The 26,162-nt window shown below is 37.6% G+C and overlaps 1 protein-coding gene across 7 annotated transcripts in view; it reads right to left on the bottom strand.

Annotated features, from left to right (window-relative positions):
- FAR1 (fatty acyl-CoA reductase 1) overlaps positions 1–26,162 on the bottom strand; it is a 105,029-nt gene that overhangs the window by 59,204 nt on the left and 19,663 nt on the right. For 6 of the 7 annotated variants that reach the window (XM_063094362.1, XM_063094363.1, XM_063094364.1 and 3 more), the window contains exons 3-4: positions 6,174–6,369; positions 636–811 (exon numbers count right to left, since the gene is read on the bottom strand). The exons of the other annotated variant lie outside the window; for it this stretch is intronic. In XM_063094362.1, coding sequence (XP_062950432.1) covers positions 636–811; positions 6,174–6,362 — 365 coding nt within the window. In that variant the 5' untranslated portion in view covers positions 6,363–6,369. The remainder of the gene's footprint in view (positions 1–635; positions 812–6,173; positions 6,370–26,162) is intronic. 7 annotated transcript variants of the gene reach the window in all.

Below are 26,162 nucleotides of genomic sequence, written 5' to 3'. Positions count from 1 at the left end.
AAACATTTTAAACAGAAGGCCTTCAAATAGTTCTGAAACCAAAAAAAAAGTATACAACATTTTAATTGGCATAAGACCATATAATTAGATTAACATTATAAAATTTTTTTTTTTTAATTTTGGAACATACCATAAAAAGAATGCTCTAAATTAAGAACCATTATTTGAAATGCATATTAGTTGAATTTCTTTTAAAATAGTGAACATTAGAATGCTATTTTTTTCTTGAAACAGGCATATTAAAGGAAATCTAAATTATTTTTTAAATTAAACTTATGTCCAATGCACCCTGCCACTAACTACCAAACCAAAATTTTAAAACAAAAGCAAGGTGTGACTTAAATGTATAAGCCAATATATCTTATTCTGTTGAACCTGAGCCTAATCTTGTTTGATTTTCAGATGGATATGATGTGGAGTAGAAGAATAAGGGTGCTGGGATATAGGTTTCTGAAAGAACTGCAGGAAGAAGAAACAAACACTTAAGGAAATTCTTCAACACCCTGTAGGACACTGAAAGCCACAGTTAACCATTATGGCAAACAGTTTCAAATCACTTTGACTAAAATGGAGAGTTAAAATTAGATCGTTTAATTATGCTGAAATTCAAATACTATATAAATACCTGGACTTACCTTAAATTTTCATTAAACCTTACAGTAGCTGCACAGTGGAATATAATATTGGTAGAATCTATGATGACCTCTTTATCTTCTTCACTAAGAGCCAGTTTTGGTTGGGTAAGTTCACTGTTGATTGCTATAATTTTCTCTCTAAAATCTGGATTTTCATCTCTCAATCTGTCAAAGAGCTATCACCGGGGGAAAAAATATATTTTAGGATAGCATTTTTACACATGCTAAAACCATTATCACCTCTTCTTCCCACCAAGAATGACTACTCTAAAAACTTAAACTATGCAATTCCTAAGGTTGCTGTAATAGATTGAATGTCCCCCCAAACTCATTGGAGCTTGAGTTGCACCCCCCAAGTTTTATATATTAGAAACTTGGCCCCCACTGTGACTGTTGGAAGGGTGGGAAATCCCATTATATTAATTAAAAGGTGTGGCCTTGGGGAGGTGATTAGATTGTAGGACCATGCCATAGTAAATGGATTAAAAATGGTGGTCATGGGTGTGGTTCTGAGGGCTTTAAAAGGAGAGTACATAAGGAGGTTGGTCTCTCTCTGCTCCACCATTTTCTGCCATGTGAGACCTCTTGGTCACTGTTGCCACCACCAAGGCCTTCACCAAATACGTTCCCTGGACTTTGGACTTCCCAGCCTGTGAAACTGTAAGCAATAAATTTTGTTTTCTTTATAAATCACCCAGTTTCAGGTATTTATGTTATAAGCAACAGAAAAGGACTAACACAGTTGCTATTCTTAATTGCTATTACTCTGTACAGAAAACACCCTAAGAGGCTCACACTATTATCCCATTTTATAGATAAAGAATCTCAGAACCAGAGAGATTAAGTAATTTGCCAAGGACACAAAATTGGTAGTTTTCAGAAATGAATTTGAACTGTCCGTGTCTGGGTTGATGAGATTACATTACCCATCAGAAGAGACTTAGGTTGTACAGATATCAGTACAATGTTTAAAATGATCATTCAGATTTCTAAAATCTAGACCTTAATTTATCACTTTATTTTGGTTTTATTACTGTAAAACATGATTCATAGTCTACCTAAAGTCTTAGAATAAATATTTTTAAAAGGAAAAAAAAGAAGTAAACATGTAAAAGGGAAAAAAAATTTGGTAAGCAAATATGCAGATTAGATACTGGACAAGCTTGGAAAATATCATATTTAAAGGATTCAAACTGAAAATTCAACATTCCTCAGTATATCCAAAAGAAAAAGTTTTGCTAGACAATCATATAGATCACAAGATGATTACTAGTGTAAAGACACCTTCAACTGTGAGCCAAGTTTAATTTTTATCCAAGATTTGATAGAGGAAAACTGATGCTACTCCAGATCACTGATATATTACAAAAGTGTAAAGTCCATACTTGCAGTTTAAGCAGTAGTCTTAACCTGGGAAGAAAGTCTATATAACATACACAATTGCTCACTTTCATCTTCCTAAATGACTTTAGTTATAACAAGCTTCCCCTCCACTACTGCTAGCTAGTGACTTGAATATTAATGTGTTCTAACACAGGAACACACTAAAAAAATATCTACTAAGAATTTCATATGAGCCAGGCACCTCCTAGACACCGAGAAAACAAGGAAATGGCCTTTACCTCAAGTTGATTAGAGTCTAATAGTAAAAACTAGACAAGTAAATGAACAATTAAAATATGGTGTTATAAGTAATAAAAGAGGAGTAACAGTACAGTGTTATGAAACTATAGAGGAGAAATAATTAACCAAGTTTGAAAAGACCAGAGACAGCTTCTCGGAGGAAATGACATTTAAGCTGACACTTGAAAGATACATAGAATATATGAGGGGTCTTCAAAAAGTTCATGGAAAGATTTGTATATCTTTTAATTCTATTTTTCCACAAACTTTTTGAAGTAAACTCGTGTGTGTGCGTGTGTACATGTGTTTGTGTGTGTGTGTGTTGGGGACAGAAGTGAGGGGGGGAATGCCCTGAGATTACAAAGCAGAAAAATAGTGTTCCAGGCAGAGCAGGTACCACGTATAATCCCCTAGAGGTGAGAAAGCGTATGTATGGTCAACTAAAAATAATTCAGTAATCCTGGAACACAGAGTAAGAAGGGAAAAGTGGCCAGAGTTGTATGGAGATAAGCAGGGCCAGATAACTGTGTCTTGTAAGCCACATCACATAGGTGAGCTTCATCTGGGAGCAATGGTGAGCTATCAATGGATTTTAAGCAAGGAGGTGATACAAAAGCATGTTTATGATTTTACAGAGCCCTCTGGCAGTAATGAGTTTTAGGACTCCAGCAGTTACCATAGCAAGAAACTGTGTGATTTGAACCAATGTAATGATAATGAAGATGAAAAGACAGACACATTTTAGAGAGATTTAGGAGGTAACACAACAGGACTTGGCCAATGACTGGATTTAAGGGATAAGGAATGAGGGCAGGGCCACCTCTGTTTTGCTCAGCACACAGGTACTAGATAGCACAGTGCCTGGCAAGATATAGACATGATAAATATTTGTTAAGTGAATAAATTCATTAGATTGACAACACTGGAAGAGAAAGTAGTACAGGTTTAGAGATATAAGTTCAGTCTTGTGCATGTTAAGTACACTTAAATGCCTACATGACATCCCCAAAGACATGTAGTAGAGATGGTTGGCTTTGTGGGTCTGTAGTTCAGGGGAGAGAAAGTCAGACTACCAATAAAGGTTTTACTAACCACACACAAGTAGTAACTGAAGCCCTGGGAGTAGAAGAGATCACCTATGCAGCAGCAGTGGTGAGCACCCAAGATCAAACTATACGAAGCTATTTCCAAATCTAATTTAAAACATAACAACTCATCTCATAAAACAGAGGGTTCTGAACAACCTCCTCGCTGGACCTAATAAGAAGATATAAAGGCTTAGGAGAAAAACCTGAAGAATATCTATATTTAAGGGGCAAGGAGAGAAAAAGGAACCTAAGGAATAACAAGGAAAGTACTTTTTAACACCTTGAATTCACACTTCTTTGTCCTGATTGCTCATGACTTTTAATTCCCCTTCATAATAGATATCTATACCACTAGATCTCAAATGTGATTGTCTTCCCTTCTCTAACCATCATCTCTTTATTCAATACCATCTATTCCAGTGCTTTTAAACCAGCCCTAATTAGTTGCTATAATAAGTTCACTAATGTCTTTTTAATATCCTTTATTCCCTTTCCAGAATTTACTTCATCATCATCTATTTTAATTCAGTTCTCACCATCCAATGGAGTTTCTTTCCTCTAAGACATTCCCACAAGTCAGTGGTTCTCAACCAGGGGTGATTTTGGTTCCTAGTCAATATTGGGCAATGTACAGAAACACTTTTGGTTGTCACAACTGGGAAGGGGAGGGAAGAATACTACTAGCACCTAGTGGGGTAGGACAAAAAACATGCATAGGCCAGTGCCCTACAACAAAAAAATATTCAACCCAAAATGTCAATGGTGCTAAAGTTGAACAACCCTGCTCTAAATCAATGTCCCACTATGGAATATGCTCTTTGCCTATGTTCTTTATTCCCATTTCAAAATCATAGCAGGTCTTACCTAAAGGGTCTTAATAACTTCAAGTTTACATTCATTGCTACTTGACATAAAAATAATTCATTTTTATGGAATCACCAGCAATGCTATGTATACATAATGGAGAATAAGTGGACCTAGGATTAAGCAGAGGGATGTGCCAGGAGGGAACTGAAAGCACAAGATAAAATGACATAATTTTATACAGTATCGATTTTAATTAAATATTTGGGGACAAAGCATTTATTTACATTGAAAATAATGGCTATACGGTTAGGCTAAATCATAAAAGTTCAATGACATTTCGGGTTTTAAATAGAAAATATTTCTTTTCTTTACAAATTCAACTCACTGTGGAGGAAATTTTAGAAGCACTGCCCTGGAGACCCCAGAGGAGATATCCAAACCTTTTTTATTTTAATTAGGCCCTCAATTCCAACTAAGACATCAAGTGCAATAACTGCTTCTATCCAGTCTCCTCTTGACATCTCTATATCCTCTCTTCCTTCTCTCCTCCCTCTTAAAAGCTCTCTAGAAGGCAAGAACTCTCTTATTTATCCATGAATAAAACCCCCTATACATCAAGTCAAACACCCAGGACTAAGTAGGCACAATAAATGTTCTCTGAAATAATTAATTAATTAATTAATTAAAGTAAAATAAATGAATGAATAAATACATACATACATACATAAGAAAGAAAGAATAAATGACCCATCACTGCGGGGAGGGGATATTAGGAGAGGGATTAAAACATATCAGTTACAAGTGGTTTATGATAAAATGCAAAGATGAGTAAACAAATGGCAGAAATAGCAACAAAACACACCTGCAGGCATTTTTGCTTAGAATAAGGCTTATGTTCAAGGCACTTTTGCTTAGAACAAGACTCCTTGATGACTCCTTTCTCATAGGTTTTAAGGGAAGCAAAAGATTCCAAAAGGGTTCAGCAAAGAGTCAGAAAGAAAAAAATGATTAAGAGAGACTAATGTAGACTAATTTAAGTAATTAAAATGTATAAGAATAATTTCTAAATTTCTGAGACAAAATCTTACATCCCAGGGTTAAAAAAATAATAGAAACATAATGAGGAGTTACCTGTTGCATTGTGTCAAGGAAAAGCTAATGTGATATGACAATTAGTTCCAATCCAAAGAACTATCATAAAGGTATATGAAATCATTCAAAGCAAAAAGTCTGATTAGCTGCTGGAGAGGTCTGCTACAGTTTTGGGTTTTCTTTTTTTAACATGCCTATGAGAATTCAGATACTCAAATGAGTTGTTATCATTCCAAAATAAATGCTATAATTGAGATTCTTTTTTGAGATGCCTGCAAAGTGATTCCCTAAGTGTACCGAAATTGAGCTTACAGTTTCCCAGGTGAAACTAACAATAAATTTCTGATAAATTCATTCATTTTAAGAGAATTCACAAGCTTATGATTGTGAAATAATTTTACTCCAGTTCAGTTCCATTTGTTCTTAGTAATACTTTTCTAAAGGTTCAAAACGTATGACATATTCTTGTATTCTATATCACCCCTCTGTCATCTGTCAAATGGGAATGTGTGACTTCTCTACCTCCTAATACTGTTGTAGGGAGCAACTGGTGCTTATAAATTCTAAAGTGTTATCAAAGCAAAGTGAATCACAGCACAGTAGGTAGATCAAAACTACCTACTAATTATTATTATTTGAAGACTTTAAAATATGTACTAATTACAAACAACCTACCTCAAATGTTGTAAAAACATACTTTAAATATCTACCATAATGGTAATTTAGAACTGTTATATAATTTTGCCCATCACAGAAGAAAGTTTTATCTCCTGCTGACTCAGTTTATTGCCATACTATAGTACCTTACTAGATTTTTTTTCTACTAATTTTTTTCAGGATACTGAAAAGATACACTAAGCTATTGATGAGTATAATAATTATATACACAAGTACACACTTTTTTCTCCCCTTCATTTTTCACACTTACCTTGCCACTAAGGACTTCTTCCACTCGCTCTTGGGGTGTCTGTCCAGCTTTCTGCCTCACCAAAACATACACTGAATTCACCTTAGGACAAGACCTCAGCAATTTTTCCAGAAGCACCTTCCCTAGGAAACCAGTAGCTCCTGTGAGGAGGACATTCTTGCCTTCATAGTATTCTGGTATTGAAACCATTTTGACCCTAAGAAAAACATGGCAAATAAGCATTACTTCAAGGATTTCTGTTCATTCTTATGTACTAAAAATCTTTTGGTATTCAAATAAATATTTTAAAGAACAGACAAATATCAAAAGTGAACATTAACAAGAGAGGACTCTAACCTGAGGTTAATTGTAGTAAAGTGGAAAGAAGAACAAACTGCAGCTTATTTTGACCCTGTACTTTTCCCCAGAATCACCTCAGACAAGTCACTCACCTTCTCTGGGCCTGAATTTCTTAAGTATAGTTTGTAGTAACCGATCTCAAAAAAATTCCTTCCAGCAATAAGAGCCCAAATCTTCATCCAACCTCAGTTAAACCTTAAACACAACTGAATGGTGTTTCTCTATCTCCAAAGGGATTTATAACACCAAATAGAGGTCAGCAACAAGACTCAATTGCCTAGCTTGTATAACATTGCTAGGTGTCATATTCACCTATCATCACCAGTTGAAATAAGAAGAGGTAATACCAAGTCCTTTCTCTTGCATGTCTATTAGTGATAATATATCCTAAAGGTGCTTAAATATCCCTTTTTAAAAAGTCATAGTAAGAAATACATGGGCTGAGCAATCCTCCCTATCCACATACCACTGTAACAGCAGAAAAGATATACTAAGAGAACTAACAAACAAAAGAACCATGATGAATTAAAAAAAAAAAAAAAAAAGGATAGTATGTGACTACATAAAGCTCAAACACATCCAGAACAATGCTATTTTGTTTAGAAATGCACCCACAGAGGATAAAAATATAATAGATGAATGAGAGGGATTGCAATGCAAAGAAGAGAATAAGGAGCTTCAATTGTATTTTTGTTTTACTTAAGCTGGGGAGTAGATACATGTGTTTTATGTCCAAATTTTTCATAATTAAAAAATAAATTTCCATTAACAAGCCAAAATAAAAGGGAAGGAAGAAAAAAGTAGAAAAATTTCTACAAGAAACAGATAAGATTGAATTGATAGAGAAGCCACTGAAAGAAACAGCAACCCAAGCAAAACGAGCATAGTAAAGGACTGTAAGGAGGCAAGAGCTGTCTTTACCAACCCCCTAAATAGAACCTGGAAGAAAATGCCAAGCTCAGGATCAAGAAACTGGAATAAAGCATAAGGAAATCGAAGTAATTAAAAGATTGGTCACAGAACAGCAGAGCCACTCATGACAGTTTACTACTGTATAAACTTTGGTTCCCAGGGTTATTATACAGATCTGCTTAAGAAGAGCATCCAGCAGGGTGCTAGGGACAAAAAAGAAGTAGGGCTGAGCCTGAGGTTGCTCAAACACCCACAAGTGGAGGTGGTGGAGACAGAGGATCAGGAGAGAGGAAACAAAAACCACCAAAACAAAAAAGGCTATATAGCACTCAACTCCCAGAATAAATTTTAGGTCCTCAGACTCTATCTCTGCAGCTAGTCCCTTGAAGCAAATTCACTCAGAACTCTCAATCAGGAATCCCAACTGGGAAAAAGCTCTTTTCGAAAAACAGACCTCAAAAAACTCAGAGGAAGCCAATACCAGCTACCAAAATTAACCACCATAGTCCTTCTTAAACATGAATAAATAACCATGGATCACCAAATATTTAAGAAGTGCCTGCAAAATTATGAAGGACCAAAATGAAAAGCAATAGAACCAACTACAAAAGAAACTAAGATTAAAAAAAAATTTAAGCAAAATTTAAATCTTATATTCTCCAAGCCATTCACTAGAATATTGCACCCATAAAATAAAAACTATTATGAAAAGTTGAATAAAGAATATGAAAGCATTTGAAAATTAGAAATTAAGGTGTTTGTAGAAAATCCAATGAATAAATAAATAAGCTATTAGAATTACCCTGTGAACTTAAACAAGGTCACTGGATACCAGTTTACACGGAAAAAGAAAACTGTATTTCTATGCATCAGGAACAAACAAAAAATAAACTTTAAGAACCCAAAATTATACCACTTATAATACCATCAAAAACATAAAAAATTACAGAAAATAACAATTGTTGGCAAAAAGATGTAGAGAAATTCAAAGGGACATTAGCCAGAGAATGACCATCTTTGGGATAACTAAGACTCAAGCAGAAAATTTCAGTTAACCATTAACTTAGACACTGATAATCAACAGTTTGAGTTATTAACGGCATATATACAACAGGAGCTTGTCCGCTTGACAGCTGCGCCAATGAAACTCGTGCCTTCTTAGTTGTGGAGCCTTTGATATGAGGTAGAGACCAATTCTCTGAGACAAAACTTTTTTTAATAGTCCCGTAAACTGAGTTACAGTTAGTTGCCCATTTCCCGTCTCATGATGACTATTACTGAAACCCTTCTTCTGTCAAACCCCTTCTTCTCCCACTAGTGTTTGGCATTGGTTTCAGGCTTTCCACATACAGAATTTGAATTGGGTAAAACCCAGAGGTATTTGTATCCCAGCTAATCACAAGATCCCGCTGGTTGGAAATGGGCACCAGATTTGCAACAAAAGATCTAAGGTGTGGGGGAATAGATATGGGAGGTGCTGTGTCAGTTCTCTCTCAGAGTCCCCTTGGGCATATAACCACTAAATAGGGTGAATACAGCTGCACTCCCATGACTAGGAAAAAGATGGTATATTATTGCAACATTGCATGGCCAATGTACGTGTTAGACTTAAAGGAATGTTGGCCCTCAAATGGGTCTCTGAACTACTATACCATTTTACAATTAGAACTATTTTGTCAGAGATCTGGAAAATGGGATGAGATCTCTTATGTCCAAGCCTTTATGCTTCTCCACAATCAGGGTGCTAACAGGGAAGGGACTAAACTCATGGTCCAAAGAAAGGTTGGTTAAGAGCCTCAGAAATCTCAGAAACCAGTTTTAGAGCAAGAAAATCCAGAGGAAAGGGAAATTGAAAATGAGCATTTATTAGAAACCTTAAAATCCAGCCTGGATCCCCCTCCTGCCACAATTGATCCCACACCTCTGGGACCAGCAGACCCCGATGTTCCTCTGTATGTGCCATTGTCAGAGATGAGGATACAGAGGTGCCTTGATGCAGTGGTCCCCCGACTTACAATCAGGAGGCTGGAATGGTCTCTCCTTCCAAGACCCACCAGGGAACAAATGTGGCCCAGGTGTGGGCTCATATGGAACAGGACAATTCCCTTTAAGACAGTCCCCCACAGGGAGACTAAAGGCCCATGGGCAACCTGCTGACAATTTTTGGATTTATACACCATTTTCAACATGAGATCTGATGAACTGGAAAAATTCAAATCGTCTGGAGGATCCACAGAAAATGACAAAGCTGTTGACGAGCGTGTTCAATACCCACTGCCCCATGTGGGCCGATATCCAGTCCCTAATGAATATGTTGTTAACAGCTAATGAAAGGAGACTGGTCAGTGAACTACTGTACTGGGGAGGCCCAGCAAACACATCAGGAGGATCCTAATGGGACCCCTGATCCGCCAACCACTATGCCATTGGTAGACCCTAACTGGGATTGCAACAACAGGAGAATGCTGAGGTTGACGCATTTTCACCAATGCATTTTAGCTTGCTTAAAGAAAGGAGTATCAAAGTTACTAAGTCCAAACAAAACCTAGGAGTTGTGTCAAGAGGCTAATGAAAACCCAGCACAGTTTTTGGAACAAGTGTATCAAGCCTATAGTGGACCTGAAGGCCCCAGAAAATTTGAGGATGGTCAATTTAACATTTATTGGACACAGTGTCCCTGACATTAGAAAGAAAATGAAGATGCTAGATGGCACTGTTGGTATGAGCCCCTCATTGCTAGTGGATATTGCTTTCAAAGTTTATAATGCTTGAGAGACAAGAAAAACTAGACAAGCTACTATCTTTCTGTAGCAGGTTATAAGAAGGGAGAGGAAAAGAGGGACCCAAGGAAAAGTTTTTTGGGGGGTGGAGGGACAATCAATGCACATACTGTAAGGAAACTGGACACTGGACATGCAATTGCCTGATGTTAGAGAAAGGAAAAGAAAATAAACAGAAGTGAAGGATACAAAAGCAAATGGTGGAACAAGGAGACTCAGATGAGGAATAAAGAGACCTAAGGGCTCCCCCTGATCTAAACAAACCAATCACTTTTTCCTCACAGGAGCCCCAGGAACAACTGACAGTGGGGAATCAACTAGTAGATTTTCTAATTGACATGGGGGTGATGTAGTCAGTGTTAAACACTAGATTGGCAAAAGATTCTAAGTGATCCATGCCTATAACAGAAGTGACTGGCAAACCCCAACAAAAGGTTCTGCAACCTTGTAAGTGCCATCTAAGGGACAGAACCTTAACACAGCTTCTTGTACCTGCCTGAGTGTCCAATTCCTTTGCTGGGTCATGATTTACTTTGCACATTAAACTCTCAAGTAACTTTTTTTCCCCTGAAGATAAACGGCTTCTACTAAATGTGCCTCCTGCATAAGCTCTACCACTTCACATGCTACTTGCTCAACCCAAAGATCAGTCCATAGATTCATTTCCACCTGAAATCTACAAGAAAGTGAGTACACAGGTCTAGACAGAAGGGGTCCCAGGCTAAGCAGTCAATGTCCCACCCCTGTCAATTGAACTGAAGCCTAGGGCACCCCTACCAAGAAAGAAACAGTGTCCATTAAGGAAAGAAGCTTTAGAGGGGATTCAAACAGTCCTACAGAAATTTTTAAAGTATGGACTAATTAATTAGGCCTTGCCAATCTCCTTACAACCCTCTAACATTACCAGTAAAGAAATCACATACAGGAGAATATCACTTTGTACAAGACCTCAGGGCCATTAATGAAACAGTACAAGATACTCACTCCACTGCTCCCAATCCACACACTTTATTGACCACAATTCCTGGAAATTGCATGTGGTTTTCAGTACTAGACCTGGAGGATGCCTTTTTCTGTATCCCTATAGATGAAAAGGCCCAACAACTATTTGCTTTAAATGGCAAGATCAAAAGACGAAGACATTTTTTTCAGTATTGTTGGACTGTGTTACCACAAAGTTTTAAGAATCCTCCCACTTTGTTGAGGCACTGGCTCATGACTTGGGGCCCTTACAACTTAATAAAGGGATTCTACTACAATACGTGGGTGATATACTGATAGCCAGGCCCAGTTACGAGAAGCATTTAAAAAATACTAGAGGTGCTGAATCACCCTGTCAAATGTGGCTACAAGATATCCTTTCAGAAGGCTCAAATTTGCAAGGAAAAGGTCACCTATTATGGGTTGCAGGTACAAAAAGCACAAAGGAGCCTTCTAAATGAGAGAAAAACAGGCCATTAGGGCCATTGGGACTCCTAATACCCAATGCCAATTGCAAGGGTTTGGGGGCATGGCTGGATTTTGCTGTATCTGGATTCCCAACTATGGAGTTATAGTAAGGCGCCTATATGAGGCCTTAAAAGGACTGGACTCTGAACTTCTAAAGTAGACTTTAGAATGTCAACAAGCCTTTGAGTTGCTTAAGAAAAAATTATAGCTGGCTCAAGCCCTAGGCCTTCCAAGCCCTAGAAAGCCTTTCAAATTATATGTGCATGAGAGACTAGGATTGGTGTTAGGAGTTATTATCCAAACAGTAGGCAACATCCTACAACGTATTGTTTACTTTTCCAAACAATTAGATCAGAGTACCAAAGGATGGCCCCCATGTTTACAAGCAGTGGCTGCAACTTGTGACATACTGCAGGAAGCTGAGAAATTTACTTTGGGACAGGTGAATGCCATTTATGTGCCTCTCATCAAGTGCTCACCCTCCTAGAACAGAAGGGAGGATATTGGCTAACAGCAGGGAGGATGGGGAAATATCAAGCCATCCTGCTCAATAATCCTAATGCTAGCCTACAATTTACCACCACTTTGAATCCAACAACCTTACTGCCTTCTTCTGATGAGCTGTCTTCACAGCATCAGTGTGTTGAGGTGTTAGATTTGGTTTACTCCAGTAGACCAAACCTGGCCAATGAGCCACTGATGGATCCTGATTGGGAGCTATAAATCAACAGCAGCAGCTTCATGGAAGAAGGACAACACTGTGCAGGCTATCCCGTTGTCACCATGAATCAGGTGATAGAGGCCTTTCCCCTCCCCACAGGGACTTCAGCCTAAAAGGTCAAACTGGCTAGACTCATCTGAGCTCTGGAGTTATCTCAAGATAAAAAAGCCAACATTTACACTGATTCTAGGTATGCCTTTATGATTTTGCATGCACATGGGGCTATTTGGAAGGAAAGAGGACTGCTAACTTCTGGGAATAAAGATGTGAAATACCCTAATGAAATACTAGCACTTTAACTGCTGGTTATGTTACCTGCAGAAGTAGCTAGTCATGCACTGCCCTGGACATCAAAAAGAAAATTCTGTGGTAACTCTAGGGAACCAGGCTGCTGATAAAGCATCCAAAGCAGCAGCCAAACAGCCCCCCTTAGTGGGGGATTTAATCCCAAACACAGACCTCACCAGCTTTGCACCTCAATACACCATCAAAGATCAGAAAAGGGCCCGAGAATGGGGTTTCACAGGTGAGGATCCCTCAAACAAATGGAAAACAAATGAAACAGGCACAATTTTGCTCCCTAAAGCATTCATATATCCAATTGTTAAACACCTACACAAGAGGACTCATTATGATCATGATGCCCTGATAGAATGGCTATGGTCCTGACTTAAAGGTCCTCATATGAGGAAGTTATTCAGCAAGTGACCAGGGGATGCCAAATACGTACTTGAAACAAGCCTAAAACAGACGAACATCTGATGCAACAAGGCATGCAATATAAAGGAATTTGTCCATTTGAAGACTGACAAACAGACTTCACTCAGATCCCCAGGGCCACTGGGAATTACAGATATTTGTTGGTAATGATAGACACTTTCTCAAGATGGGTAGAAGCCTTTCCCACCCAAAGTGAAATGGCAACTGAGGTGATAAAAACATTTGAAATAAGTCCAAGATTTGGGATGCCAGCTTCAATACAGAGATAATGGACTTGCCTTTGTGGCTGAAGTAATGCAAGCAATAAGTAAAATTTTAAGGGTCACCTGGAAGCTCCCCAACGTCCTGGAGCCACAATCCACTGGAAAAACCATAAAGATGAATACTTTAAAAAAGACTTAAGCCAAACTCTGCCAAAAGACTCACCTAACCTGGGATAAGGCACTGCCCCTTGCCCTGCTCTGTATTCAAATAGCACCTAGAAACAAACTCAAATTGAGTCCTTTTGAAATTGTATATGGGAGACCCTTCCAACCTAGGTTAAGCCTAAGTAATCCTGAATTAGAAAATGAGATTCAAGTGAAACAGTATGTAAAACAATTACATGAAATGCTGTCAATTCATCACTTTGCTCTTTCCAGGTGCACTTATCCTCCTAATGACTCACTGCATCCCTTTTCACCAGGGGATAAGGTGTTACTTAAATCTTGGAAGGAACATGGTCCTGATCAACAGGGTTCTGATCACAGAAAAATGTAGAGGGCCCTATGATGTTTTATTAACAACCCATTGTGCCATAAAGCTTTCAGGTATAAAACCCTGGATTCATCACACGTGAGTCTTTCAAAAGGGCTCCTTACTGAGGAGAATTCAGAAACAGTTCGAAACCTCAGTGGAGTTGTAATTCAGTAGAGGACCTAAAATACCTGTTCAGGAAAGTAAAAAAAGTTGTTCTTTTTATTTTATATAACCAATGGAAGATGCTTCTACTTTTTACTTAATCCCCATGGTCCTTTCTATCTGTTTGACACCCCCTCTTCTGATTTTTAAACATGAAGAACATTTCTGGGAAACTGCTAATCTTACAGATCATCTTGTGAGACATGCATACATCATATGTCATGATCTCGATAGCTATATAAAGAAAGGTACCAGGTGGAACAGCTCAACTTTATATTTAACCAAAGCAAATCCTTTTCTGGGATACCTTTACTTCAAAAGCCGAACAAAATATGACTTGTTGCAAGAGTATTTGCCCAACAGTAACACTAGTAGACTATTAGAGAATTCTAATCAGAAAGAGCATTGTGGCACTATAGAAACTGATGATGAGAGAGGCTTGGAACTTTGCCTGGGTACAACGGGAAAAGGATAGCAGCTTCATGCGTAAACTGCCACAACGTAAAGTGCTCAGAAACTCGTCAACCTTGGGGTTGTAGATGGATGCCCGTGGCCCAGAATAATAAAACTCTCAAGAATCGGTTTATAGACATAAAATGGTGGGCAGAGATACCAGACAGTACAAGCTCGACCATTAGACCAGTTGACTATGGGAGGGTTTATGGAACACCCAGACAAAAGCCTACTTGGGAGTGATGTCCATCCACTTGACAATGGTTTGGGATACCCAGAGATTCTGGGTTAACACTATACATCCCAATTGCCCTGAGGCTATTAATGTAATTTGTCAGCAACACTCATGGTGGGTACACCAGAATTGGGCCCCATGGAGACTAAAAAGAGATCTATGGGGAATGGGAACAGTACTAGGCATTATGGGACAGGCAGAATGTGCTGTCACTGAAGAAAGGCATTACCTAGAAAGGGCCTCCTTATCCAATATAGGACATATAGAAGGGATGTTATCCCAAGAAAAGGGAAAAGGCTAGGAAACCGCACAAAAGGATAAGGAGGCCCTTATCAAATGCTTAAAAACAAAAAACAAAAAAATAAATCCTACAGTCTTATTTTGAAACTCAGAGATGGGAACACACTCACACTCTACCGCAACAGGGACTAACGACCATACTGATACAAATGGAATCTGAGAAAGTTATGAGACAACGACGCACCATGCTCAGAGCCGACATCCAATCTAAACACCTTTGGGAGGACGACGACTGCCCCCCCACCCCCCACCTTATGGAAATTCCTGGATGGTAAATGTGACCTTAGGTACTGTGTCCTTAAAGCCCAGGTGCCTAGACTGAATAAAACCCAGAGGTACTCGGTGGTCCAATTAGCAGGCATTGGGACCACTGTCAACCACACCAGAGTCCTTCCTATGGGAAGCTGTTGGGCTAGTCTAACCAATTCAAACACACAGCATCCTATTTCCCTCTCTGTGTAAATAGGAGGGGACAATGACTCTGCCCTCAAAATATTTGGAACTCTGATTTCTCCCAAGTATGTCCTTTAGTATCAACTCCTATAAGCCACAACATCTGATATACAGGAAAAGGACATTTTTGTTGGGAGGGTCAATACAATACCACAGAAAAGCTATTTGATTTCTCTAGTAAAAAAACTTCTTTTCCCATCACAGAAACTGGTATCTGGTGTACAACCAAGGTCACTGGCAGAATAAGTTTGCCCACTGTAAACAAGTCCTATGACAACTTAGATAATGAAGACAGTTGTTCCTTGACACCAATTTATACCCTCCTCAAGATGTCATTCCCATGGAAACCAAACAGCCAGAAGAGGAACTAAGACTTTTAGATATCGACTTAGAAAAAGTCTTATAAACCTCCAATAAGTTTTACCATAAGGTTCAGATGACAGTAGCTGAGGAAGGAAAACATATCCTGAGCCTAATAAAAGAATACAACAATGCCTGCAGAGGGTGTTTTGGATGATTAGGAAGTTTATTACCCACTGACTTTATATATATGTCTCTTGTTTGCAATAATCATGTTTCTTGTTCTTTTGTTCATATAAATTCGATACAAGTGCTACAAAAGGAGAAAACTACGCAGGAGGAGATCAAAAACTGAGGACAGACAGCTACCTCTTAATACCCCAAGATGAAGAAAGGAACTAAAGAGTATCTCTCCTACCAAGTCATGAAATTCCATTACAGATTAACCCTTCAAAAATGCCCATTCCAACAAGAAGTAACCAGATAATAGTCTTTGCCCATTATCCATAGAAATGGATACAATGATTGACAGTCACAGTTGAAAGGGACTTTAGCCAGAGAACAGCCATAAGACCAAGCAGAAGATTTCAGTTAACCATTAACTTAGAAACTGATGATCATCAATTCCTTGAGATTAACAGAGGAATTGAGAAGCTGACCATAAGGCTGACAATGCCTGGTGATAAAATCATGCCCCAAAAGGATCCTTCTCAGAAGTTTATTTCTATTTATCTCTGTGAAGTATGCATAAAACAAATGTACTTCACAGAGCCTGGTTTTCCAAAGCCTTGCAGTTTCAAATATTGACCTTGCAAAGGACAGGAAATTTTCCCCAGGCTATAGTCTCTGATGTAAGATAAAGAATTGTAACACAGCAAGGTTGCTGGCTCAAAGACAGACAGGTTACTGATTGATATGTAAAGATACTGGGAAATTGCTGTAAGAAGAGAATGTTTGCTGAAATCAAGTTTTTAGTGGATCAATTTAATTGCATTATAGAATGTCACCTTACTGAATGTTACCAGCTTCTATTGTTAAACTTGTTAAACTGTACTTAGCAAAATCCCCACCTATGTTCTCTTCCTGGAACTTCCTGGTCTGGAGAATAAATGCAGAAAGAGAACCCCAATTCGTGGTTAATTTCCCAAATGGAAGGAATGCCTCACTCTTGAGGGTTCTGGGAGATTAACCCCTTTCCGGGGCTTCTCACTGCTCAGAAGAGATGAGCTTTGAGTAATTTTTGGCAGCTCCATCACCCAGGGAAAAAGGGGTGACAAATCTGTGGGAGGCAAAGCAACATATCTCCCATTACACTCCTATGTTGGTTTACTTTAGATGTTATGAATCTAAAATTAAGAATTGATATTAAGTTTTTCTTACCTTTCCTAATCAACAACAAACGAAGGAATTTCGAGAGAAAGGCAAAACACCCTAGCTAATTATTAACTTGACTTTTTTATTAAAGGAAAACTGCACCCACATTAGTTAGAGGCAGGTATTTTTATGTTCCAGCAATGCCTTACTCAGGTTACTGTCTTTGATCTCTCCCTAAGAGATAAGGACTCCAACCCCAAGATAACATCAAGAGTTTGAAGCTGACCAGTCCACTAACTGCAGACTCCATGATGCCAAAGCACCCAGTCCATCATTGGACCCTGACATCTGACTGAGACCCTCTGCTGATCCCATGACCAGCCTCCCCCTTTGCCTGCAGGACAAAACCCTTACCTCACCTTCCTGCCTCTTCCCCTTTATAGATCCCAGGACTGGCATCAGAAGGCAGGGTGATTTTAGCGTGGTCATCCCCCAGATGCTGGTTATCTGAATAAAGTTTCCAATCCTTCCATCAACTTTTAGGTCATCTGTTTAGAGTGAGAGGGCAGCCAACCCTGTTGACAGTAACAGAACTAGATTCCTAGTATGCAGGTGATGGAAATGTAAACTGGTTGAGAAGCAGTGGAAAACAGTTTGGCAATCTCTTAAAAAGTTAAACAGATTTATCATATGACCCAGCAATTCCACTGGTATATATCCAAAAGAATTGAAAACAGGTCCTGAAGTTGACACAGGTTTATAGCAGTACTGTTTACAATAGCCAAACAGCACAAAAAGCCCACATGTCAAACAACAGATGCACAGATAAACAAATTGTGGTATACAATGGAATACTGTTCAGCCATAAAAATGTACTGATAAATATTACAGTGTGGATGAATCTCAAAAACATACCAAGTGAAAGAAGTCAGACACAACAGGTCACATATCAAATGAGTCCATTTACATGAAATATCTAGAACAGACAAATACATAGAGACAGAATATAGACTGATAGTTGCCAAGGTCTTGGGGTGGGGAGGTGAGGTATTAGGGAGTAGAGAGAAACTGATTAAGGGGTTTTACTTTGGAGTGATGGAAATATTTTGAAACTGGATAGAGGAAGTGGTTACAACACTGTGAATGTGCTAACTGCTGCTGAATTGTTTATTTTAATGGTGCTATGGGGTTTGAATATGTCCTCTCCAAAATTCGGGTGTTGCCAGTGCGACAGTATTAAGAGTTGGGGCCTTTCAGAGGTGATTAGGCCATGAAGGATCCTTCCTCGTTAATGGAATTAAGGCCCTTACAAAAGAGGCCTCATGAAGCATTGAGCTAGCTTCGTCTCTCACCATTCTACCTTCTGCCATGTCAGGACATAGCTTTCCTCCTTTCTGGAGGACTTAGCAACAAGGTGCCATCTCGAAAGCACACAGCAACCCTAACCACAGAACCAAAACTCCTGGACTGATCTTAGACTTCCTAGCCTCCAGAATTTTGATAAATACATTTCTGTACTTTATAAATTACCCAGTCTCAGGTGTTTAGTTACAGCAGCACAAAATGGACTAACACAAATGGTTATCTTATATTAGGTGAGTTTCACCTCAATATATTTTTTTATAAACCACCAAAAATTAGAAATAAATCTAAGAGATATATAAGACCTCTATTCTGAAACCTATAAAACACTGACAGAAATTAAACAATACCTAAATAAATGGAGACACATACTATATTCCTAGATTGGGAGACTTGGAACTATAAAGATGTAAACTCACAATCCTTAGATTCAAATAATCCCAATCGAAATAGAGGCTGTTTTTAATTGTATATGGAAACTGAGATTTTCAAATGTTTATGGAAATACAAAGGGCCAAGAATAGCCAAGACAAAAATGAAGAATAACAAAGCTGGAGTACTTACATTACCTTATACCAAGAAGTATTATAAAGCTACAGGAATGCAGCATTGGGATGAGGAGAGAATGGTGCAGTCAATTGGATATCCATTTTAAAAACTTAAATTTTGATCTCTACCTCACACTATACACAGAAATCCATTCCAGATAGACTGTTGATCTAAATGTGAAAAGTAAACAATTATGTTTCTAGAAGACACAGAATATTTCCATGACCTTTGGGTAGGCAAACATCTCTTAATTAGGACACAGTGCTAAACAAAAAAGAAAATACTGATTAATAGGACGACACTAAAATTAACTTCATGCCAAGATACTACTAATGAGAAAAAGCAAACCAGAATAAAAAATGTTTGTAATCTATATAATAAAAACAGATTAATATCCAGAATACGTAAAGAACTCCACATCCATAAGGAAAAGAAAGCCATAGAAAACCGAGCAAAGCTTAAACAAAGTATCCAAAAGGCATTACAAAAGAGGAATCAGATGGCCAATTAGCAAATGAAAAGGGGCTCAACTTCATTAGTTTCCAAGTTAAAACCACTATGTGATCCCCTTACACTGCCCCCAGAATAGCTAAAATGAAAAAGATAATACATGTAGCATTGATAAGGATGCAGAGTAACCAAAACTCTCATCTACTGTGGGAGAAGTACAGATTGGTGTTAATACTTAGGAAAAGTGGTATTACCTACTAAAGCTTAATTAACATTCACATATCCTATGACCTAGCAATTCTAGTCCTAATTATATACTAATTATATACCCAACAGAAATGAGTGTGTATGTTCACCGAAAGACATAAACAAATAGGATTATAGCAGCACTATTACTACTGGCCCAAAATTGAAACTACCCAAATGTTCCTCAACAGTATACCATATAAACTGTGGTATATACATGCAATGGAATATTTAAAAACAATGAAAATGAAGCAACTATCGCTATACACAACATGATGGATCTCACAAAAGAACATTAAGCCAATGAGGCCATGTACAAAGAGTGTATACTACGTGATGCCATTTACATAAAGTTCAAAAATCAGCAAAACTCATCTATGGCTAAAAGTCAGAACAATGATTACCTTGTGGGGAGGAAGAAGTGACCAGAAGAGGATGTGAAGGAGGCTTCTGGGATATTCGTTATGTTCTATTTCTTGATCTGGATGGCTCATTTATTAAAAATTCATCAAGCTGTCTACTTAAGATGCATGAACTTTCTGAATTTACGTTTTATTTAAATAAAAAGTTTACCTTAAGAAATAAAATCGGGTGGCCATATGTCCCGGTGTGCCTGTAACATGCCTGGTATATATTCTATCCAGCTTAATTTTGAATAAAGCCCCCTTTCTCAAAAGTGTTCCAGTTTGCACAATAAATTAAATGGTTATCTTAGTAGGTTATAACTGAGACTATTTCAAGATTCAATGACTGAAAGTCTAATTAAAACTACAGAGCAATAAAGTTCAACTGTTAATAACCCTGTATGGGAAATATGAAGAATAATTCTGCATCAATATACCAAACAAATCTGGTAGATATTAATGACAATTACATACAAAATATATGTTAAACAGTGTCCTGAGAACATAACCTGGAACCAGTTATCTAATTATCTGAGATTTTATTCTTATGTAAAAATTTATTCAACAAATATTTATTAAGCATCTACTAGATACCATAAGAGGCATCAGAAAATTTTCCATAGGTGTATATAAGCATTTAAGACAAAAAAGTTAAAAAATTACGCAGTTTTCCCTCTAATTAAAAACAAAACAAAACAAAACACAAATATGCAGTTTCTTCCTTATCAGGACATCTTCCATTCTAAAGCCTAAACAGTAAATCTGTTAACACGAAATAGAAAATTTTAACCAAACTTAATTCTCTCTCCTCAAGCTTAACAGTATAAAGATTGTTTGCTAAGAGAGCTGTAGAATGAAATTATTTCTTAACAGTCCCAGGCAACTAGTTTAAAGCTACTCATATGTAAATTTATACCACTATAATGACTTACACAGTTTTCTTCATGGTGGAAAAAATAGAACTCCCATAACTTACCACAATGCCACCTTAAAGTTTACAAGCACTAAGTATTTTTAAACTCTGTCTCTAGGTACTCTCAGCCCCCCATACTTCCCCCTACTAACTTATAGGCAAAGCCAGTAAAAATGAGAATTCTTCTAAGGGAAGTCCAGACTTGTCACATCTTACACACAGTCCTGCCAGTGTGGGCAGAAACTAATGGAAAAGCAAAAGCCAGAAAAGAAATGCTTTCAATCCTTCCAGAGCATGCTGTTTATATTCCTACTACACAGAAAGATATCTAAAAGCTCCTATTATCTGTTGAAAAGTAGCTGCAGCTCTGCAGTACAAGAAAAGCAGCAGCATCATCATTACCGTGCACTTGAGAAGAGTGGGAACAGGACTGTAAAATATGATTCATGTTTATTTTCACTGTTCTTGAGCTACCTTAAAAAACATCACCTAGCAGTGTAACTAGGTATTTTCTTCAAAAAACACTATAATGTTTGGTTCAAAAGTTAGAGGCAGAAATCTTTCTAAAAACCAGCAAAATGCTAAAAACCATGTCACCCTTACTATCAAGAATTCACTTGGCCTTACTTGTCAAAGAGGGTTTTCCTAGTGGCTGTAAAAAAGAAAAGTTCCATATATTTGCATTTATAATTACATTAAGAAAAAAATTATACAAAGCTACTTAAGTTAAGACATATTTACTTTACTAGATTCTGCCACTTACTTAGATGCCATGAGATCCTAAGATAAAACTACTACTCTGAATCCATTTCCTTATTTGTAAAAGGAGAACACACAGGTCACATGCAAAAAAGTCTGAAATGGCATCAAATAGAGAACCACAGAACTTCTAAGGTAGCAAGCACCCCAACCAATATAACTACATCTTTGTAATGTAATTATATTCTGTTAATGAATGTCGTAATATTAACGGAAAGCTAATCATGTTGTCTCATTAGTTTTAGAAATTTAGTTAAGTGGTTAAAGATAAGATCTTCTCTCTCATTTTCAATTTTTTAAAAGAGTTCTTTAAACAGACAAATTTATTAAAGTGGAAGATTAGGCTATTCCAATAACCAGGAAAGCACAAAAATCCACCATTTGAAAAAAAAGACAGCTTTTCATTGCCAAGAAATGGGAATTCCTTTGCCTGCATTAAACTAAAATCAACCCAAATTAAAATTTTTAATATAATGTCAGCCAGTTGTTTCGAACACTTGCTAAGCAGTATGACAAATGTGACAAGTATGAGGGTACTTCAAAAAGTTCATGGAAAAATATAATTAAAAGATAATATAAATCCTTCCATGAACTTTTTGAAGTAGCCTTTCATATAGGAAGTGGATTATGGAGAAAGAAGAAATGAGAGGCAATTCCACGAGCCAACCAGGTAAAATAAGAACAAAGTTTTACAGAAGACTCATCAGTGATGAGAAAAATATATAGCAAATGGAAAAAAGGAAAAGAAAAATTTATTAAACAAAAACTGTATTTCTCATGTCTTCAGATACTACTTCCCACAAGTCTCCTTAATAAGCTTTTCTTGCCTAAGGTCACTCAGTACACACATACTTAGAAATGGGCACAGTTAAATCTGGACCAATATATTTTAAGTAAATTCCACATTTATAGAAGGCATAAAAAGTTTCTACTTGTTCTTCAGCAAGGTAAAAGATCCTTATCAACTCATGGATAAGGACTGACTGCATAGCACCAGAAGAGAAGTTCAGAGAAACTGAAGGGGTTGGAATAAGACGATCTTGAAGGTTCTATACAGTTCTAAAGGTGTACGATTCGTCACTATAGGAGAAAAGAATAGCATTCAAGTTTAGGATTTTACTAATTGCATGTAATAGACAAGAATCTGCTCTACAGAAAATTATAACATACGAAATAAGGTGAATTTTAGCCAAAGAACCCTTAAAAATTTCATATAATTCTACACTAAAAATTGATGGGCCAAACTGGCAAGACAGTATAGAAATTTGACTGTTAACTGGTTCAGGTAGACTTTTATTTTTTTTTTTTTCTTTTTAATAATTACATTCTAAGATGTTGGAGGGGAGGGGGAAATAGGAGGCACAACTGGCCCATGACTGGTTCCATTCCTGTCCTGGCTGAGGTTGGTGGTGGGTGGGGCCAAGACCCACCGAGTTGGACTCTTAAGCAGCTAAAATTCAAAGTCAATTAGACTTAACCAGTATTGCCCTGAGGGCCATTTCCAGAAGCAGCCAACAAGATTTAAAAAAAAACAGATCTACTGTCAAACTTGGAACTCAGAAGACCATCTAGATGGACTTATTCACAAGATATCTATTTGAATAAAAAGAAAATATTCTCAGGTTAAGAAATAATCACATATCAAAGATCAGCGAATTTGTTTCCAACTCCACCCTACCTTACCCTAAATATAATCATGTAATCATGAAAATATGTATTGAACCTGTATTGGACTTAACTGCCTTTGAAAAACACAGTACTTTGAAAAATATAGTAAAACTAAATGTCTAGTGAAGCCATTTTCAGTACTGAACGAAATCAGGCCCTGCTTATAAACTGCTTTCTGCTAAATAAAGTAGGCCCTTTGTGAAAACACACCTTTCCAATAATCCAGAGCCAATAGGAAGCCCTGGGGCTCTGAATCTAGCAAGCCTGGGTTGGAATCCAGGCTCACCCATTTATCTCGGGGGTAAGTTTACTTACCTGTTGGTTTTGTAGTTTCCTTACCTCTAAAACACAAATAATGTATCTATCCACCTCCTTCCACCTCGTAGCATTTGTGCAAGGATTAAATCTAATAAACACACAAAGGACTGGGCACACAATTACATTTCCTCATTCATCTTCCTTTACTTCTATGGCAGAGATTCTCAGTACGCTCCTTCAGCAGTCAGCTTGATCAGTAATGTTTCAGAAACAGGCTAAAAAATTTTTTTTGGTGGCTGGCTGGAACAGGGATCAAAGCCTAGACCTTGGTGTTATCGGCACCATGCTGTATGTAATCAACTGAGCTAATTGGCCAGCCCTTAAAATTTTTAATGGCCCTTTTTTCTGGAAAAAAACATTTACTTATGAGTATAATTTTTAGACTAGGAAAAAATATATATCACCAAAGTAAGACCAACAACTATTTTATCTCTGCACTAGACATTGCAATATTCACACGCACATATACCCATTTTTTAATTTTGGGAAAGGTAAGTAATGATTTTAGCAGAAACAGTTTTATACCACGTCTGAGGGCATGACAAAACTTACAAGCCATACCTACTTACTGTCTGAAAGAGACTTAACAAGCCTTCAAACACTCATAAAGTAGGATATCAGACTATAGTCTCAGGGCAGCTCTATAGGTACAATACACCCAGTTGTTCTTAAACTTGTAGATGATGGTATGGAACAACTGGAGACCTCATAACACTGCCAGTACAGCAGAAGAGAGTACAATCACCTTGGGAAACTGTTCTGCAGTATCTACTAAGAACATATGCATACTCTTCGATTTAGAACTTATTCTCAGGAAAATATCTAAACAAAATACAAATATAAATGGATACCAAAACACAATTCAAGGCTCTCTGTGGCTATGTTCCAATAAAATTTTATTTACAAAATCAGGGAATAGAGATTTGGCCCTGGAGTGATAGTTTGCTGCCCTGGGCTAAGCTCTTGTTATAGGAATAGGGAATAAGTTGCAGCTCTTTGAACAGGTGGATGCCTCAGAAGCTCATCCACCACATTAACAGATTCCAGATTTAAGGCAGCAGACTATTCTATACTTCCCACAGAGCTAGTGAAATCAGGCCTCATAAAGCTCTGCAAGGTCTTTCTTCCTCAGTGTCTGGATAAAACCAGCCTTCAGGATGAAGTTCTGTGGTACATGAGCTAGACAACGATGTACTAGGTTTGGGGCTAGCAAAGACTGTTTTGAATATTGTTGAGTTATTTCCTCAATTTTACCTTGAAAATGGGGGAGGCAGTATTACTCAAAGTGTGGTCTTCAGGCAGTCTGTCTTAAACTCCACTGTAATTCTTAAATTTGGAGGGCTTTCTGTAGAATTACTATTTTAAAATGATGGTGAGGTCCAGAAAAGGGCATTAAAAAACAAAGCAACTTTCAATGATGTAGGAAAGAGTATCTTAAAAATAAACTTTTTGACGTCTAATACAGAGAAGTTCACAAGTACAGCTTAATCAGTGAATAATCAAAAAGTGAACTCACTCATGTAATCACATTCAGGTCAAGAAATAGAAAATAAAGGATCCCCAGGAGACCCTTAGGGTTCTGACTAGAACTCTACACTCTTGGCTTACCTCCTTCATAATCTGCCTAGTGCTCACCACTCCCTTCCTCCAGAACCTTTTCCTAAATCTATAACCTCTACTGGAAATTGTATTTCAATACTAATAAATTCTGGACCCTCTAGAACCCTCTATAAATGAAACATCCTAGTGATAAATAGAGCCATATCTGAAGATCCCCTCCTCCAGTTCCTCCACACAAAACCCCACACCTCAAACATTTTTAACAGGACAATTTAAAAACAAGTTCATGAGATCTCCCTCAGAAATGGCCATTTTTATACCTACCTTGGGAAGCTACAGACTTTTAGGTCAGGTGAGTCCCTCTACTAGTACTTCCCAAACTTTAATGGGCACACAAATGACCTGGAGTCCTTGGTAAAATGCAGGCTCTGATCCTAGGTCTAGAATGAGCCTGAGATTCTTCATTTCTAAAAGCTCCTAAGTAATGATGGAAACCCCACTCTCAGTAGACCTATTCCCATTGTTAGCTCACCACTGAGGTCCAGTGTTTGTGAATGCCAATACTATTTGATAATCTGTAATGATCTGTTTTACTGAAGACAAATGAAAAGGAAAATATCAATAACATTCCCCCTCTCTCATTCACACATGCCATATACACACACCCCTTATATTATATACCTATGTTCTCTAACACAAAATGTAGTGTTTCGAAATGCCACAACTGGCCAGAAAAGGTAATATTTATTAAAAACAATGGACCGATTTCTATAACATAGAAAGAGGATCTGTGATCTAATGAAAAAAAGACCAGAAATTAGATGAGCAAAAGATATAAATGGAAAGTAAGCAGAAAAAAAATATGACTCAAACATCTATAAAGA

This window comes from Cynocephalus volans, chromosome 4 (assembly GCF_027409185.1).
Source record: "Cynocephalus volans isolate mCynVol1 chromosome 4, mCynVol1.pri, whole genome shotgun sequence".
NCBI lineage: Eukaryota > Metazoa > Chordata > Mammalia > Dermoptera > Cynocephalidae > Cynocephalus > Cynocephalus volans.
The sequence above is the reverse complement of the archived record's forward strand: the minus strand, read 5'-3'. Positions and strand labels throughout refer to the sequence as shown.